The 19,101-nt window shown below is 35.7% G+C and overlaps 1 protein-coding gene across 2 annotated transcripts in view; it reads left to right on the plus strand.

Annotated features, from left to right (window-relative positions):
- The first annotated feature begins 902 nt into the window (after window positions 1–902).
- LOC145977816 (uncharacterized) overlaps window positions 903–19,101 on the plus strand; it is a 29,547-nt gene continuing 11,348 nt past the window's right edge. Inside the window, exons 1-4 of one of the 2 annotated variants that reach the window (XM_083110129.1) lie at window positions 903–970; window positions 2,040–2,132; window positions 9,542–9,598; window positions 13,449–13,475. In XM_083110129.1, the coding sequence (XP_082966255.1) occupies window positions 922–970; window positions 2,040–2,132; window positions 9,542–9,598; window positions 13,449–13,475 (226 nt within the window). In that variant the 5' untranslated portion in view covers window positions 903–921. The remainder of the gene's footprint in view (window positions 971–2,039; window positions 2,133–9,541; window positions 9,599–13,448; window positions 13,476–19,101) is intronic. The other variant, XM_083110130.1, reaches the window with a different exon arrangement.

The following is a 19,101-nucleotide window of genomic DNA, read 5'->3' on the forward strand; positions in this document are numbered from 1 at the left end:
CCATTGCTTGCCATGATAGAATACCTTCCCTCAGACACAACCATGAAACAGATATTATGCCTGTTTTGAACCTGTTTTGAATATCCGGCCACCATACACTCGTCGTGAACTAAAAGACATGAATTTTTTTGCGTAAAATCATCAGTAGTGTAATTAAAACCCAATTCCTAGTCAATCAATTTAATCTACGAGTATCCACACAACCTGCAATATGAAGCTCTTCCACAATCCCCCACTACAAGGTTCCCTTCTACAAGGGTCTCTTTTCTATAGGCTTCCCTGCTTATATAATAACCTGCCTCCAAATGTTGACATTTTCTCACCAGAACTCAGTTTCCAACAATCTTTAAGAATGAATGTGTAACCTTTAATTTTTCTGTGCTATATTGTATTTTGGTCTTTCAGTACTGTATCGGAAACTTTAAGTAAATAAATAAATAAAATGGGGGTGAATTCATCAGAGGGAATATCAAGTCTAGTCTCTTTACCAGACCAGAAAATATTTAGACACAGCTCTGGGGAATCTCTGACATTGACCCTTTCGTTCCTATGCCTTATTCCTAAGTTACACATGGGCTTTCCAAAATAAATCAATACAATGCTTTTGTTTTGAACCACTTTGTTGATGTGGAATTTCCAAAACAAAAATATGGTACTGAAAGTGGATCTTTACCTTTATGAGAGCTTGTTTTTATTCTCACAATCTTTACATGCCTGCATCTCGAGATTGCTTAGTATAAATTAATAAAATTTTAAATATGTTTATCAATGTTGCAAAGGTACTAAGTATCTTTGCTAAGATGTATTTACTCATTCAAAATGCATCTTTGTAGATTGTAGAAATGATAGCTTATTACTTTTATCTGTATCCTGTATATCTTGCTTTCCTTTTTTCAGGGATATACACCACTTCACCTAGCAATGCAATTTGGACATGAGGATGTATTTAAGTTATTAGTGCAAGTTTATGGTGAGTTTGTTCACTTATATTTGTAAAATTATGTTATTAGTTCCAGAAAGATTGAATACTGTGATGCGTAAACTTTTTTATTACCATGAGGTAGGTTTAGTATCAATTTGAAACAGGATTTGCATAGAGCAGGAAAATGTTTTCCTGATGTAACCTTAAGGGCATACAGTTTCACGTAAAGTGAACATATATTTCAGTTCTGTTACATTCAAATAGTGAGCAGAACCTCCTATATATTGTAGATTATGTATTTCTCCTCGTGTGGTAATTGCAACTTGCAAGCAGCTGCTTAATTCAATTAATAAGCTAAATAAACTTTATAAAATTACCATGAGCAAATGTGTTTAGGGCCTCATGTATTATGGAGATGGAAACACTCACTCTCTAACTTAACGTTTTCAGTAATCAGAACATTGTTTTGGAATTTTTTGGTCTGGGGTAGTATCCACATCCTCCCCCCCCCCCCCAATCCATGTGTTTTGTGTATTTTATTAAGTAGTATAATGTTTGGCCATTAGAACATTTTATTTCGAGCTCATGACAGTAGCATGTTTCTTGTATACTTAAAACAAGTATCCTTGTTTGAACCCATATAACATCTTAGCATCCCTCCAACATCAGTTCTCATAGATCTGCCGCTTTTTTTGGCTCCTCAGGCTGCAGAAAGGAGACTGTGTTCCTTGCCCTTAATTTTTATTATTTAACAGCCTATTGTATTGATTATGAAACTTCAAATTTTAAGTTATTATTTATTTATATAATCTAGAACAAATAGAAGAACCATACAATTTCTAAAACACTGATTCAACTTAAAATTATACAATTGTGTTGTGGGATAAACATCTTATTCAAACAGAAACTCAGTTGATAATTATGGGCTTGTGTATGTGTCGAACACATTTTCTTGGCAGGAAAATTCCAGTAGAAAGTAACTGGTAACTGTAACTGAGTTACTTTTTAAAGTTAGTAACTGTAACTCTGTTATTTTTTTAAGCAAGTAACTGTACTAGTTACCTTTTAAAAAGTAACTTTCCGAACACTCCATTACTTGTTTGCATGTACATTTCAGGTGCCGACCCCAACATGCGAGATTGGAGTGGTAAGAAACCTCGCCAGTATCAAATAAGCCAGGACACTTCTGTATCGGCAGACACCTTCCGGAGTGAGTACACGAGTTCATCACATTCAAACGCACCAGACTCATCCTCTAACACTGCAGACTTGCATGATGTTGAACTAAGGCGTCACTCCAAGGGCAGGGTGTCCTTGCGCCAGAGCTTTCTTAGGGCGAGCATGATGAAGCCTTCAAAGCACAGGAAACATTTGTAGTTTTAACACCGCAGTGGGCATACTCGTGTAGATTTGTGCATGCATTATGATTGATGGTATTCTGTTCTTGGGTTCATTGGTTAAGTGGCTATTGTTGTAACTAAGTTCTTCTTCAAGGTTCGGCGATGTTTTTCCCTGGTTTCCCAGAACTTTGTCGAGCCAAAATAACCACACACAAAACCTTAGATGACTAGTTACTCTACACTTCTCTACACAATCTACACTGGAAGGGTCTCTACACACTCTACACTGGAAGGGTGACTAGTTACGTAAGGTTGTGTGTTTGATTATCTTTACCTGAAAAAGTTCAGTAAACCAGAACGAAATGCCCCACGAATTATTTTTTTTTTAAACAAAACTTAAAACAATCGCATATTATTTTGCATCTATTGGGAAAGACTGCAGACTATTTGTGCATTGTTCTAGAGATGCAGAAAGATAGTTGTGAAGTGCTGGATACAATGAAAAGACTGTATCAAGCATAACTTGCAACGTTCTTATTTCAAATGCAATATGTTTTATTGATTCAGAGGCATTCCAGTGAGAGAAGTCGTCATGAATTCTGTTGCCAGTTTTTTACTATCCGTTTTTCTTTCAAATGAATACTTTTGATTACTACTTTCCATCCTGAATAACATGGGAATGTATAGGTTATAATTCAACAGCCCAAATTACTACACTTCATACTATCTAGAATAAAGTCTACATGCCAACAAATGAGAAGTTCTTACCTGGACATATTCTTCAATTTATTTGCACTATATTTCATCATGCTCACATCATGTGGACATGTGGGCATTTATACCTTCAGTAAAATACACTCAGCAGGTCCCTATTGTCTTTGTCACAACAGCTTGACACAGTGCATGTAGTGCTTTTTTTCACAGATGTAGTTGAAATGAAAAAAAATTAAAGATTTGCACATGTTTTTGCTGTCAGAAGATATAGGGTGAAAAGGCCAGTCACAATCCATTTTTAAGTTACATAGCTTTAGGATAAAAAAATGTAGCATTATTATTTAACAAGCTAGGCTGGTGAAGATAATACATAAAATACATAAAATGTCCACGGAAAACTATACTCATATCATGTGTTAGTGTATATTCTTTATTTTAGATTTTTCTCACTATTCACAAATCTGGAAACCACATGCATTTCATATATTTTAATGAGAAAAAACACTATTTTACTTTTGAAACATTAACATGACATTCCGTGTCATGTGCAGTGTCAGTTTTTCTAAATATGCTCAGTGACTGTTCCATAAATTTCCCTGAATCATTATTTGTAATATGAGTCTGAACCACTTGAAAACTGAATCCAAGGTCAGAATATAATTCAAATAGGCATTGTGAAGGGGTGCATGATTATGTGTTCTAGCCCGTTGAACAACTAACTTCTAACTAGCATATATTCTTTCTAAAATGTATCTTTTTATTCCTAGTAGACAATTTTTCTAAAAACAAAACTTGATGCTAGTCAGTGATCAACCGACAGGACTGGTATAGAAGGTATTGTCATATTAGCTAGAAATGTAGATGAATATTATTACAGTATCTTTGTTGCTGCTGGTATACAGTAAAGATATGAGATTAATGTTTTGACTAAAAATGGTTCTTTTGTAATTTGGGGCACTGATATTTTTGTACCAGAAATTTCTAATAACATTGATTATTTTATAAAGATTTCTAATAAAATCTGAAAATTTGGTGGAATCTTTTATATTTATGGTGATCTGATTGTCATGACAAAAAATTACAGCACAGTACAAGGTGATTCAAAAGTCCTTTAACATCCCCTATAAAATATAAAGGACTTATGCTGGGTACAAATGGTCATGATAGAAACAGGTTAGACCTAGGGGGAACCACATTGGTGTGTTCCAAGCGAAAGTCCGCCATATTGAATTCAACTCAAAATATTTAAATGGAAAGGGGGTGATGTGATATATCAAATCAGGCTAGAATTTCATGAGAAATGCAATGGTGAAGGTTTTTCGATGTATCCTTAATCAGTAAAAAGTCACGACTGCATGATTGTAACAAATGTCTCATTTTCTAAGTGTGAGAAAACAGTGCCATAATGCTTGCATGTGACAGTTGCACAATTACTACAAAAGTTCCTGGAGACAGGATCAGTCAACGACAGGTGACGATGGAATCTCCTAACTCAGTAGGAGCATTCTGGCACTGTTTTCTCACACCTGGAAAATGAGACATTTGTTATAATCATAATCATAACCTTTTACTGGTTAAAGATAAGTTGGAAAAAACTTCACCATTGCATTTCTCATGAAATTCTAGCCTGATTTGATGTATCACATCACCCCCTTCCCATTTAAATATTTAAGTTGAATTCAATATGGCGGACAGCCGCTTGGAACACACCAGTAGGGTTCCCACAAGTCTAACCTGTTTCTACCATGACCATTTGTACCCAGCATAATTCCTTTACATTTTATAGGTGTGTTAAGCAACTTTTGAATCACCCTGTATAATTAATATTATCATTAAAAAAATGGAAGGGCTTTAAATTTTTGCATTTAGTGGGATGAAAAATAAAATGGGCCAGTAAAGTAAGCATCAAAAGTAATAAAGACAATAAGATAGACATGATCATTGAGTTTGTCATGTGTCTGGAAAACATGTTTTTATATCAATGGGTAGATAGACAGGATCGGGACAGACATTTTTTTCCTGATCCCGGTATAGACTTTTTGGGGTCCTGCACACCTCTGCTTGGTGGCATGCACAGAGTTGCAGGAGATTGGTGTGATGCCATAAAGAAGTGTTGAATGCAGGAACTTATAGTGAAGATAGGAATGACTGTTAAAATATTGAAGATGTGACTCCACACACAAAATTCATGAACATGCCACTAAAGTTGGTCTAATTGCAAAAATTGTATTTTTGTCTGCGTATACAACAAGATATTGTTGAAATCTAAGTCGATAACTTGATAGAATGGCGAAACAGAATAGGAGTGTGTGTATGTGTGTCACATACGAATGAGCATTTGTTAATCTTCATATAATTACCAACAACAATAACTTGTCTGGTGGGTGGTAGCTTCAAGAAGCTGTCTTTGCACTTGTCTCCACCCTCAGAATTGCCATAATGGGTTTCTCTAAATAATCTTTTTTAGTGCTAATTCTAGCTGGAGAGATTTTTGGTTGAGCTTTGGAGTCAGCTGGGATATGATCCTATGATTTAACATGGCAATAAGGCAGTTGAGGGGGATACTTTGTGAAAATTTTGCTAACCGGGGGATACCATCCGCCCAACACACCCCTTCCTTCGAGTGCTGATCCTTTAACTTATGAGTTAAACCTACTTTTACATTCCAGTCCTTTTCACATGTTCTGAAATGTTTCCAAAATTAACATTTCTTTGTTGTAATATATTTAACAAACAAATCTATAATAGTTGGAAATAACAACAAAGCTGCACCTTTGTGCTAACCATGTAATTAAGTAATAAATGTATTCAAATGTGCAAATCAAATGGCCTCGTTACTAACAACTTTAGTTTATCAGTACACATACTGTTCTGAACAAAACTAATTGTGGTTCCACAAATTAATTATTTATATTACAATATTCATTGTTATTTTTTTTGTGTACTTTTCCATGTAATGTGTAACTTTGTGTGCGATCAAAGTAGTTTTAAATAATGAAATGAATATATTGTAATACTGTTTTAAAGATTTGAAGTAAAAGGTTCATCATGCACATGATTGCAGACAACACTGTATATACAAAGAAAAATCTAATGTATGCAAAGTAAAGATCATTATGAAGTTGAAAAAAAATTAAAAATAATAAAGTAGCATGAAAATTGTGAACCAAATTATTATTTTTTCATTATTTCAAAAGAATTATTTTCCTTATAGCTAATCTTCGAGCTGAGTTTGAAAGGTAAAGTAAACATGTACCAGATTGCATGACATTTTTTGCTCATTATGCAAATGTGTGTTGTCCTATCTATGTGCAGTTTGTCTTTGCATTATACAATGTAAATATCCATGTAATTAACATTTCATATTGTTCCATCATTGCGTATGATTTTTTACTTCAAATTCTGACATATTTCGTCATCATAAATTCAGTTGTGACAACACAAAGTTCACAAATTAAGATATAATATAAATTTCAATATTTTAGTTTACAGTGATAACAAGCATTTAAACATGATTTTTGATGTTACATTTTGGGAGAGCATGCACTCCTTTCATGGATTGTAATTTATCTTGTTATAAGTGTAACATTGATCAAACTATAAGTAAATGTCTCATGAAGCATCTGTTCTCCTGAAGTGTAACATAAAAAAATGTGGCTAAGAGCATGCAGGAAAGTCTTCACGGGGATCTTCCCAAGTTCATCCCCCATGGCAGTGTTGCCAACTTAGGTCTCTTGGAGTCAAGTCTGGCTCTTTCGTGCACTTGTTTGGCTGTGAACTGGGGTGCCTGCCCTCATGCTCCACTATGATGCCATCACTGGATCCGGCCCACATAGACCAACTTTTGCCATTATTATACATTTTGCACGTGATGTGATATTGTTATATTTGCTGCATCGTGCCACCCCTCTTATATCCCCAGCTACTTTTTTTTTTTATAGCGCTGTGTTGATGTGAAATTGACATAATATTGTTATCAGGGAATCCTTTATTTTCGATTTCATATGATCATGAGATAGCTGATGCTGCCGGATCTAGATGGTGAAAACTAAGAATAAATTGTCATCAATTTAGAGTAAATGGTAATAGCAGCACCCCACCCCTTTAACAACTAACATTACTCTAGGAAGCACTTCGTAAATCTAGCTTCTTGAAAGTCAGTTTTAACTTCATCCAAGGTGAAATTTAGCTCTGTTATGCACATCAGGTTTGGCAATACTGCCAGGATGCCCATAGGAGGCAAGGAGAAATGCATTGGGCTTATGGGAGTATCATTTGATTTTTTTTCTTGGAAATATCAAACTTCCAATGGAATAGAAAATTATATCAATGGAGAGAGGGCAGTTTGAAGATGTGTTTGGCAAGCGGAAATCAACATAGAAAAACGCTTCCACGTGCAACATGGATAGAAATTCATACTCTTGATACACCCAAGTTATTTTTAGTAGCAGTGCCCATTCGGGTGAAATAAATGAACAATTGGTGCGTAACTGCACCTCCTTTCCTTAAAAGTAACATACTTAAACTGAAAGAATTATTCTACAGTACATACATGCAAGAAAAATGTCAGTATGTAGAAGAATCAGTCAATTGTACAAAAGTGATATATATGGAATAGATGTGGTAAATCTCACCAAATAGAAAAATATAAGAATGTTTTAAAATGCAGTACTTTTACAAACCGAATAGTGATAATAAGCCCTCACCAGAAAGGGTATTTGAGGCAATAGAGAATTGTAGACAAAACAAAATTACTAGTTTTATTTCTTATTTGACTGGGGATGAGAATATATGGAAGAGCTACCATATTGCTCTCTTTTGAATCTTCATTTCTAAATTAGATATTTGACAAAGTGTAATTACCTTAATTGTTTTTTCATGAAAGGTTCGAAATACCAACTCAATTTTCACACTGGGATTTTCAAATAGTGTCTTGTATCACATCCCGCATTGCTTTTCGAAACAGTTTTAAATTGATTTTGATTTATTTTCGTTCATACGATCATTTGTTGTACATTGTACAATCATGATGGACAAGTCATTACACTACATTCTATATTAGAAATATAGTACATTGCAATTAGACAAATTATACATATACGTATTGCAGCAGCATATACAATCATACATACTGCTCAACATAACAATAAAATATGCCATCAATATATATATATATATATGCACATATAAACAGAAGGTTCTTTGGTATCAAAGTAAATAAATATGATTTTATAACATACAATTATACCTAACAATTAAAATAAAACTCTGCATTGTGGCTGTGTGGTTTAAGGCATCAGGTTTGGGCTCAGGCTGTGGGACATGTGCCGGTTCGAGTCTCCTGGGGAGAAGCATAACAACTTTTCTCCTGAGATTTCAGCTAGTATATGGGGGGACCAGTGGCCACTCACTATCATGAAGCAATTGGGGAGCTATGAATAAGTAGCGTAACCCAGTTATGGAAAAACCTCGAACAACGACGAGGTTTTGTCATGCTGACCACACGTCACCTCGTAACTTGTTGGATGATTTCCCACCTCGGCAGGTGGGAGTGAGGCCGGCAGTCGATAGGTAAACCTTGGTTCTCAAAGGCTTTTGCACCATGAGTTACATTATATTAATTAAAATTACAATGCAAATTTTCCAGCTTAATGAGATATATATTCAGGAACATAGGCTGAAATTATTATGATCAGTGGATGTAGGACTATACCTATTAACTGATAACTAACATTGTCCTGCATTTAATGAAAGATATTTTTCGAGTTAATATTAAACCTACTAAAAATAACATTATTATTATTTCTCATAGTCTTCCAGCAATCACTAAGTGCTTGGTGAAAGGTAATGCTGATTTTCTTTCCTTTAGCGTAGAACTAGTGTAATTTGGCATGTTTATCAATTTTTTCTTAGTGTGAAACATTAAAGTAATTGGTAAGTAATGCAGGGTGGCACATATTGTATCTACCAATTTGAGTTGGCAACCCTGCCAGAATGCACGTACACTTGTGTGGCATACCTACATCCGTGGAGAGTTGGGGATTCAGGCAATTAGTATACCGGTACAGATGTGGATTGCGTCAGTGGAAGCCTTCATCCAATCAGGCACCGGGCACTGCGGCGGAACAATGAAGTTCGCCATGCACCTGTTCTAGACACACACAGCATTCTGAGGTGGGTTAGACAGTGGAGAGCCGTGGGCAATGTTGTGAACCGTCAGTCGCCGTGAAGTATGCGGTATTTCACAGAACATGTTGAGACGCGCGTCATGAAAGCCTTTCCGCATCACCTCAAGGAGTCCATGCAAGCAGAAGGAGGACATTAAGAGGACAATATTTTCAAGATGCACTGATGTATGTATTGTTCATATTATACACTGTATTAAATGTTTATGTGTATAATTTTATTTCATAACCATATAAGGTTATTACAAGCACTCACAGTCTTTCCATTGTCTTTTCACTTGGTAAATACAATATGCGCCACTCTATATTAAAGAATGATTTTTCTTTTTATGTTGCATGTTAACACTGCCTTGTTATGCATGTATATTTCTCTACAATAGACATTGCTTGGAATAATGTTCGCTTTGGTGAAGGACCTGGACTAGATATATTGCCAGGTATGCTTTTTTTTTCACATCTAACCTATAACTGTAATAAGATTTTGTTAATGCTATGTCCAGATTTTGTAATAATTAAAAGTGGGAAAACACAGGATAATGTTGATCTCCATATCACATATATTCAACAAATACATATGTACAGTCAGGTGAAAAATTGCTGTTAATGATACTGAAATTTCTACAACTTGCACCCTATTCTGAAAAACAACCTAGTGTTGTTGCCTCTTGATTTTTACCATTACCTGCCTTGTCTTCTGAAAAGAAACATAAATTATAGAAATTAGATGGTATCTTTTAATGATTTCAAAATTCCTAACTGTACATATGTAAGATGTTCTCTTTTAAATGTCTCATTAATTTTTTTTGTTTAAGAATTAATCTATGAAACCAGATCCAATCATTTTGTCCAAAAAATAATTTTGCAATGGTATGCTCCTTGACAGTTATTTTTCATCTCTAAGGCAGACTTTAGACGAAAGCATTTCCTTTAACATTGTTGCTAGCATAAATGCTATGTAAATGCTTCCAAGAATCTTATAACAGATAGTACTTTAAACGAAAGCATTTTATGGAACATTTCGGTTAGCTTTAGCAATTACAATGTATAATACATACAGCACGAAAGGCACATCGAGTTACACCATCTATGGTGAGTGCACGGTGTTTAAAATTGAAAAAACTAAAATATTCTTCCAAGCACGTACAGTAAACGCTATAAAGTTTGTATTTAAGCAGCGCCATTGTTTTATACCTAAAACTATTTAATACGAAACGTTATTCCTCTCGGTTGAATAGTTATCGCCTTTTGAAAATGTGAAATGATACATTGTTTACATCTCACTTGGCCACCATTACATATTCACTTGTGACCTAGAGGTCGCATCTGATTGGTTATGCTACGAAAATGCTAGGGAAATAGGGCCGATCCTATCCTTGAGAAATGCCATGAAATATGCCATGGCATCTGAAATGCCATAAAATTTCTCACTTTACGCAGTATCATTTTAGTCATGGCATAAATGTTACGAAAAATTATAAGAAAAATGCTTTCATCTAAAGCTGGCATAAGATCATTCAGAGAGCATGTCCAGATAGTTTGCGCATGTGCGCTATCAGTATGGGAACAGCTCTACACAGAAATAATATAGACAGACATTCCAACTGTTTCACTTTATTATTTGAATAGATGCATTAGTGAAGCCAGGTGTGGGCCTACCGTTTCCTGTCCCTATCAAAATTTTGCAAAATTATTCTTGTCTACAGACACAAAAGTAGTTTGTTTTTTTCTCCATATTTTGGAGTGTTTTGAAAATGACATCATCTGTTTTGATTGCCTTATACTAATTTTCATGCTATACAAGGGAATGTAATTGGTACTTTCCTCAATTTTTATATCATAATCCCTATATTTAAGGACTTTATTTTTTGCATTCGTAATAATACCAAAAGTGTTAATCGTTGCCCAAAATTGTTCATAAAGTGGATAAAATTATGTACTTAACGCATGCTCTCATTCATAGTAAGTGGATAAATAACCCAAATGTAGCATTTTACATCATTGTTGGCCCTTTTCACAAATTTTACCTCATTTTTGCACATATTCTGTAAAAGTACACTGAATCGAAAACTTTCTCATATGTGAATTTGATAATTTTGTTATTTGTTGTTTGTTTGTATCAGGTTCCCATTCATTTTGGGAAATAATTTTTCAGTCGATTAACATTAAAAATTACATGTGCACTTTTTCTATGTCTTATATGTATTATGGGCAGTTAACATTCTGTAATAATGTATGTTTCCCCCACAAATTATTGTGAAAATTTTGTAATTTCCTCAGTGTATTTTGCAGGTGTGAATCCACAGGGAGAGCGATAGGGGCGATCACCCCTCTTAACTGCTAAGTTATTGGATATATTATTATTATGCTTAATATTTTTTTATCTCAAATGTTCTGTCTTTTATCACTAAGTTTAACAGGTTCGAGAATGAAATCGAAATTGAGACCCCTTGAGATATTAGGTTTTTGTTTCTTTGTTTATTCATTTTAATTCTCATATCTGATTGTTCAGTTCACCATGGCAGTGGGAGGAATTATGATAACAGCATACAATAGACCTAATAACCATCAATTCCAGCCCTGGACCCCAATTTTTGTGCAAAAAAAAAAAAGAGGTTATTTTTTAGAGAAATTCACTCCCCTCAACTATAATTTCTGGATCCGCCACTGGTATTTTGTTCATGAATGTCGTTTAAAAGTTCTTTGAATTTGTCCAATCTCCATTATATTATAATGCAAAATAATGTATGTAAATTCCGATTTAATAGTGATCGGAGTGGTTAGCACATCGCGTTACGATGCCAGGAGTCCCAGGTTCAAATCCCTGCCTGAGCATGGATGTTTGTGAGTGTCCATTCATCAATTTCATCATGTCTTCAGTCATCCCCATCTTTGCAAATTAGCCAAAAGTGGACCAAAAAGCAAAGTAAAATAAAACAAATCAATCAATCAATAGTGTTCTCTTATAATGTTATTGGACAAAACTGCAGATACTTAAATATTTGTCCATACTCATTATCAGTTTCTACCGTCTGCACTGAAGTGTGAACTATACAGGGTGTCTCAAAAGTAATAGCGCAAACTGACACAGGTGAAAGTACACGATAATAAAAGCAAAAAAGTCTCAGTAAACATGGGTCTGCAAACGATTCGTTTTTGAGATAATCGCGAATGTGTGATTACAAGCCGCCACTGACTTTATTGTTTGTAAATGTCGTCCTAGTTGGCAAAATGGTAATAATGTGTGCGAATGTGTGGGTACAAGCCGTCACTGATTGCATTTTGTAAACACAAGAGTGCTTTACTCCTTGAGCGTTCGGAGGTTTGCTCTTTGTTTACAAAACAGAACATTTCCGACAGGTGACATTGTAATCAAACAGGATGGATACAGTCAGTACACAGTCTAATCGTACTGTAGGAGTCACGTCAGTTGTGCTGTACTGTGTAGTGAAAACAGAACCTTACAGCAATGAAGAGTACATTTTACCAACTAGGACAACGTTTGCAAACAATGAAATCAGTGGCAGCTTATAATCACACATTCCCGATTATCTCAAAAATGGCTCGTTTGCAGACCCACCTTTACTGAGACTTTTTTGCTTTTATTATCGTGAACTTTAACCTGTATCAGTTTGCGCTATTACTTACGATACACCCTGTATATTCACAATCAACTCAAAGAAAGCATTTGCTAATGGCATAGGATAAAATATCATTTGAGAGCTATGTAATTTTTAAAATGTTGGATGTACAAGCACAAACAACTTCAAAAGGCACATTTGGAACAAAACGTAAATTACACATTTTTAAATCAACATCATGATTTCACTAAACCAGTAATTTTGTCGCCCGACCCTGTGGCCGAGTGGTTAGCACATCGCGCTGCGACGCCAAGGGTCCCGGGTTCGAATCCCGGTAGGGTATGGTTGTTTTTGAATGTCCATTTTCATCCATTTCATCACTCATCCCCATCTTCGCAAATTAGCCAAGAGGCACAAAACGCGAAGTAAAATAAACTAAATCAATCAATCAGTAATTTTGTCATGTACCTCGAACACACTTTCGCCACACTTCACTTTTGCATACTTACTTTTTTTTTATTATGTACATTTTCATTATACATTGTTGTTAAGCAGTTTGTATTGTACCTGGGGGGGGGGATGTTTTTTAATGTTTGCTAATGTTTCTGTGTCATATATTATATATTGCCCATATTTATTGTCACCTGTAAAATTTCAATCCTGATTGTTATTGTGTATTAATATACTTTTAATTTCTTTCCACTTCCAGAGATCAAAGCAAGGAAAAAACATGCAGGTATGTCCATTTCAAGTTATTTTCCTGTTGTAGCCATAATCGGAAACCTTGATTTTCACAGTAGTGATAATTCTACAATTTTAAGGTGGTCCAATTAGGGGCTTATGTTGTAATAATTTAACACTATGAGCAAAGTTGTTGAGGATATTTGAATTGAAGAGTATATTTAATTTTGTGTCAACTGAAATTTTATGTGGTGTGTGTACTTATTTGTAATACACAAATTCTAGTTTCTTTAAAAATAGTGTGCATTCTAATACAATTTACTAATCCATACTTAGATAAGGGACTTCTAATTTTTAAAAACAGGATAAAATCACATGTACCTTGTTTTCCTTTCAAATTTTTGGACAACCTTAATCCTTCTTCAGGGATGGGAGAAAAGAATGTCATGGAAGGGTTAAAACATTGCAACAAGGAAGTAACAATACTTTAACCAGAGCGTATAGAAGAAATAGTGTGCGCACTCCCTGAGTTGCCGTGGTCCACCGCCTAGATGGCAGTGGTGACGTTTGAGAGGGCGCGGAAGATGCTCGCGTTGCTTACATAACTAACTACATAAGAAACAAAAATGCATGTTACTTAAGTTTGGATAAAAGCTCAGTAGCTGGATAGTTTGGAGAATTTCCGAGATGATTTTGCTGTCTTCGAGGCACTTAATTCCTTTCTTATCTCCTTGGTGCAGAAGAAAAATCGACATTTCAGATAGTGAAATACGAGTTTAGGTAGCGTACGCAGCACATGATCTTCACTTGCGAAGTTTTTACAACAATTATATTTAAATTGTCCAAACACTCAAAAAATATATCACCCCATAAACTATTAGCACATGATATTTTTTCTGCAACAAATTCTTCCACTCGTAACAGAACATCATAAACACTTTTCGATGCATATGTAAGGTATTTACAGCCGTCGCCCGAACCAGTCTTGGATTAGCGTAAGTGAGGCAGGTACATTAGTTGGTTCCTCGTGCAGAAAAGTTGTACACAGTTTACAATCCGTCACTTTGGAAATATACCGCACTATGTATCCTGCCAAATGATACACCAAGTATTCTTTACCAACACTTTGTTCGTTTAAGTTTGGTATGTTGTTTTCCCAGTCCGGTATTTGAATTTCATCTTCAACAATGGAAATGGTTTCCCTTATTTTATTTTCAGCTTGCTTCTTCACCGAAAGATTTTTATTTTCGGTTGATCTTGCCAGAGTTCGCATTTGATTAACAAAAGACGTCAGAGGAGATTCAGTCCTGTATTCACAGTTTCCGCCCGAAAATAAAACAAGTTTTACTGGTACGTAAATTGATTGCAGCATACGTAATTGCAGAAAATCCACAGTGGAGGGATGATCATCACAAGTGAACGACCGCAATATACCAAAATGGCGTTCTAGGGGATCTTGATTAAATTTTCCTGTCAAAACGTACTTGTAATTGTTCTTCCACAAATATTCGGACACTTCTAAAGTACATTCTAAAGTCACTCTTAAGGACTCTAGAGTTTTTTTTCTGAAGCGAAGGAATTTCGATTATCTCTAAGGACAGCATTCCATTTTATTAAAGTTGTATGTACTTCTGATCCTTTATATATTGCCTGTGCAGGAGTGAATGAATTTAATGCGTCAACCAGGCAGTTTAGGTCCCTTGTGACATTTTCCGTTGTTTCACTGCCTTCTAACCCCTCTGATTTTCACTGTTCATAGATTGGGTAGCGCATGAAATTAACATGGACCAGGATTCTATCCCATGTATAGGAGTGCAAAGTATACCAGTCCTTATGTATGCAGACGACATAGTCATCTTGTCCGAGACAATAGAGGGTCTTCAAAGGGGCATAGATAGCATATATGAGGGGTGCATCAAATATAAAATGAAGGTAAACATTAAAAAGACAAAAATTATTGCTTACAAAAATGGCTACATATTTAGCAGACAAGAGACATGGACATACGGGGGAGAGTTAATCGAGCGGGTTAAAAACTTCACATACCTGGGGGCAACGCTCTCCATGACAGGGAGTTGGACACACCACATAAGGGCAAGAAAAACTAAAACAAAATTTGCAATAGAACAAGTCATAAGGATAATAAATAAGGCACCTCAAATGCCTTTCCCGGTCATTCAAAACCTCTATTCATCAGTAGTGTTAGGTACATTAAACTATGGAATAGAACTGTGGGGGTTAAGGGGGGACAACACAATAATTGGCATACAAACAGAATTTTATAAGAGAGTAATGGGCGTAAGCAGAGGCACGGCCAACTGTGGGATTCTTAAGGAATTGGGACTGAACAGAGACGCGGTACAAGCACGGATGAGGGTTGTTAAATATTGGATGCGATTATCACAAGAGGGCCAAACTACACTGAGGGGACAATGTTTGGAAATACAGACAAGAGAGCATAACGTTTACAGCTGGGGCCTGGAAGTGAAAAATCTCTTATATAATAGCGGAATGGGTTGGGTATGGGAAGAGGGAGGAAGGGGGGGCATCTCAACAGAAAATCAAATCAGGGACAGGTTTCTCGACATAGACAGGCAAGAAATAATAGCAGACTGCCAAACAAAGACCTCAATCAGGGAACAGCTAAGAGTAAGAGAATGGGGGAAAGCGAAATATATCCAGGTGGTGGGAAAAAATGAAAGAGGCGCGCTGGCATGGTTCAGATTAGGGGGATGGAAACAACTAAGAAAGAGAAACGAAGCAGGGGAAACGATATGTCCTTTGTGCGATGGGGAGGAGACGGACGAGCATATCCTACTGCACTGCCCTTCTACACGTGACCTAAGGGACAAATGGATGAAAAACTTAACAGGCAGGGAGATGATAGAAGTGGTAGACGACAGAATAAAGATAAAGGAAGCGGCGCAGCAAGTGGGGAAATACCTGGGAGAGGTAAGAGAACGGCGGGGGAAAGCTATTAGAGAAGGTAGCGAAATGAGTGATCATGCTCCAGACGAGCCATCTTTATAGTGTAAGTGTGTGTAAAGCAACATGTATGGGTGTTTTGGTGAGAGTGCAGGAAAAGAGAAGTTAGGAGAAAGACTGAAAGAAGAACTGTCGAGGGAGGGGAAGAATGTGTATATAGGGAACAAAGTAAGAGACAGCTTAAACGAAGACTAAATGTAACAAAATAGTGTAGAAAAATCAAAAATATGTAGTGCGTACAGCCTATGGCTCGCACAAAAAGAAAATAAATCTAATCTAATCTAATAAGATCTGCTGAACAGCTGCGGTGCGAGTCTTACATTCATTCGTTGGAATGAATTAGGATCCAAATAAGCAGAGGTTACTTTGTAGCAAGCTTTCATACCGGAAAATTCAGGAGATGAATCATGTTCATGCACTTTTCTATAAAATGAATAATCAACAATATCACCATTATAGTACACCTGCACTTTATCATAGAAGTTATTCCTTATGCATTTAAATATATGTGGTGCGTCTGAAAATGCCCAAAGCTTTCTATTATAGTCAGCTGGATTGGATATAGAGCACTTAAGATTGTTTCTGTTTCCGGAAATTCCTAAGCATTTCCTTAACTTTTTGTTAGATTCGCTACCGTCAGATGTAAAACCAATAATTCTGACCCCTGCTTTTTCCAAATGTATGATTACCTGAATAAGTATTTTTGTGAGAATGTCACCAGGGATGGCATTCCTGCTAGCATATACTGCTATGGGTTGAATCCAATTATACAGAAAAGGAACAAACATAAAAACTAGAGCATGATTTGCTAATTGATTCTTGCTTTCGTCTGGAGTAAGATTTCCCAAATCAATAAAGCCGTCTATTTTTAAGGAATTCGAGTTAAACTGAATTGCTTCCCTAAGTTTAACTTCATCAAAAATCAGCATTCCGCTAAGCTCATTCTCATTCTTTTCACTAAAAAAATGTGTTATAGCGTCGATGGCATGGGAATTTACGCCGTAAGGACATTTAAGACCCTTCACCAATTTTCTCAAGTGAGCTTCAGAAGGCAAAGATAGCAAATGGTGATGCAAACAGTGTCTATACCCCTTGGGGGACTTAATTGTTAATAGAAGAGAATCCAGTATAAACTCAGAACTGTATCTTATTCCTGTCTTACTTTTTAGTTGGCATTTCTTTAAGATTGTATCAATTACATTTTTTTGATTTTTGCTAAGAGACGCGAACTGTTTTGACTGTGTGACCGTTGTCTTTAATTTAGCATCTTTAACGCCTTTTTCAAGCAAATTTATTTTAGCCTGTACGACCTTTAGTTTATTCTGCGTTCTAATTAAATTGCGTTTCTGATTCTTAACTTTTTTCTTTAGCAATGCTATTGTATTGCTAGCATCCGCAGTGTGAAGCAAATCATCCTTTACTGATAAGCTTAATAATACATTGTGACGAGTATTTACTTTATTATCATCTGTCCGCAAGGATTGCCTTTTCATGGGAGATTTTCGCTTCTTAACTGTCTTAGTGAGGTATTTATATTTGGGCAGATTAGGAAATATATGAGGAACTGCTTCTGGTTTTAATTTCCACCTTTGTCGTGGAATTTCTACTGTATCGCCATCCACTATGAACGAATCCACTTTCACTAAAAGGTCAGTGGAAAAATGAATATCACACACATAGCAATTATGACTTAGTTTTTTTATCTTTTCTAGGGATGGCACTCTCCCATTTTGAGAGACCATTACTGTCTTTAGGTGGCCTAAAATAATGTCTACTGCCTGAAGAATAGTGGTCATATCCAGATCTACAGCCGAGTACGAAACACGTAGGCATGTTGTAGTTTTCGCTCGCTGCTGTCTCAAACACAATAATAATGCGTTGAACACAACACAAACTAGTCACAACGGATCAATCACAAATCTAACGACACTAAACTGAATAACGTAACAACGTTGTCATTAATAAAAGTACACAATGTTATTCTAGCACAACAAAACACAACGCTCTACGTAAAGCGCGGCCGCACCGCAAGCAGAAGACGCTCGCAAGCGAAGGTGCTGCCAGTGTTTCGGTGGGGCACCGCTCTATTCACTTGGCTTACGGGAAGAAAACGAAGTGCACACACTTTCTCTTCTATACGCTCTGCTTTAACCTTGTTCACCATGCCCAACCATAAAATTATTAAAATTGTGTTAAAATGGATAGGAAGCATAAAAACATGTTGTCCTGATCATGTTGTTGAAGTCTGAAATGACTTGTCATTTTGTATTGATTTTAAAATGTTAATGACACATAATATGAAATGCCATTTTTTTAATAGTTTTTATTTTTTCATTCACACACATATGAAAATATTTACTTTCATGTAAGCACCATGCTTCCAATTTTTCACTAATTGTTGCTGTAGTTGGGAAAATATTTAGGTAGGGATTGTTGTATGTATTTCTCATAGGACATCATTAACTTCTAAATACCGTCTGGTACTTACAGGTTAATGATGTCCATTTGACTGTGAATATTCAATTATGTAGATAATCAAATAATCCACACAATCAGAAAATCAAAATAATCCAACATTATGTGTATATTTGAGTGATGGATACACATGATAATCCAATATATATCTTTGTAAGATGTTGCTAAGAAATTATCTGATACTTAGATAAAATGTTATTTGTATTTCCATATCCATAGAT

The sequence above is a fragment of the Lepisma saccharinum genome, chromosome 23, assembly GCF_977018435.1.
Source record: "Lepisma saccharinum chromosome 23, izLepSacc3.1, whole genome shotgun sequence".
Classification (NCBI taxonomy): domain Eukaryota; kingdom Metazoa; phylum Arthropoda; class Insecta; order Zygentoma; family Lepismatidae; genus Lepisma; species Lepisma saccharinum.